Here is a 747-nt window from a genome sequence, read left to right as displayed (position 1 = left end):
TCAGTTGCCATCTTCAAGACAGTGAGGTCTATAGGGATGGTGCAAGATCCAATCTTCAAAGGGAAGTCCTTGATGAGACCAATAGGGGTAGTAGAAGAAGAATCCCCAAACGTGAGAGTGGAAGTATCTGGCTCCATGTGTTCAATCTCAAGACTCTTCATCATCTCCATTGAGATTACATTCACAGTTGCACCAGAATCAACAAGAGCATCATCAAAGGTGAGCTTACCAAGGGAGCAAGATAAGGTGAACTTCCCTTGGGATTCTAGTTTAGGGAGAGACTTTGGTGTGACTGGTGGATCAAGTTTCATAGTGGAGATGTTGAGAAGCTCTGCTACTTCTGCTTGGTGGTCTACAATGTCCTTGATGAGCATCATTTGGACATGAGCCTCACGCATACCCGAAATCGCTGGAAGCTTAATTCCAATATCACTTAGGTCTTTTCTGAACTTGGAAATCACCTTCTTCTGAGCTTTGGTGAGGACCCTTTGTGGAAATGGGAGCTTGTCATAGGGTGACTGCTCAACCTCAATGGTGACCTCCAGCTTGACTTCTTTCAGCTTCTGGTTAGCTCTCTTCGCAACTGGTTTCTCAGCCATGGGTTCATCTCTCTTCAAAATCTTTGCTTCAACCATTTTGTCAGCTTCCTCCACAATCTTTGCCTCAGCTGTTGCTACAATCAGATGGTCAACCTGTTCAATCTCAGTTCCAAACACCAATCTTTCAATTTCATCTACCTCTTTCTTG

General features: G+C 44.3%; 1 protein-coding gene across 1 annotated transcript in view; it reads right to left on the bottom strand.

Annotated features, from left to right (window-relative positions):
- LOC106297880 overlaps nt 1–635 on the bottom strand; it is a 5,501-nt gene extending 4,866 nt beyond the window's left edge. The window contains exon 1 of the mRNA XM_013734030.1: nt 9–635. Coding sequence (XP_013589484.1) covers nt 9–635 — 627 coding nt within the window. The remainder of the gene's footprint in view (nt 1–8) is intronic.
- Between the last annotated feature and the right edge of the window lie 112 nt (nt 636–747).

The sequence above is a fragment of the Brassica oleracea genome, chromosome C6 (assembly GCF_000695525.1).
Source record: "Brassica oleracea var. oleracea cultivar TO1000 chromosome C6, BOL, whole genome shotgun sequence".
NCBI lineage: Eukaryota > Viridiplantae > Streptophyta > Magnoliopsida > Brassicales > Brassicaceae > Brassica > Brassica oleracea.
The sequence above is the reverse complement of the archived record's forward strand: the minus strand, read 5'-3'. Positions and strand labels throughout refer to the sequence as shown.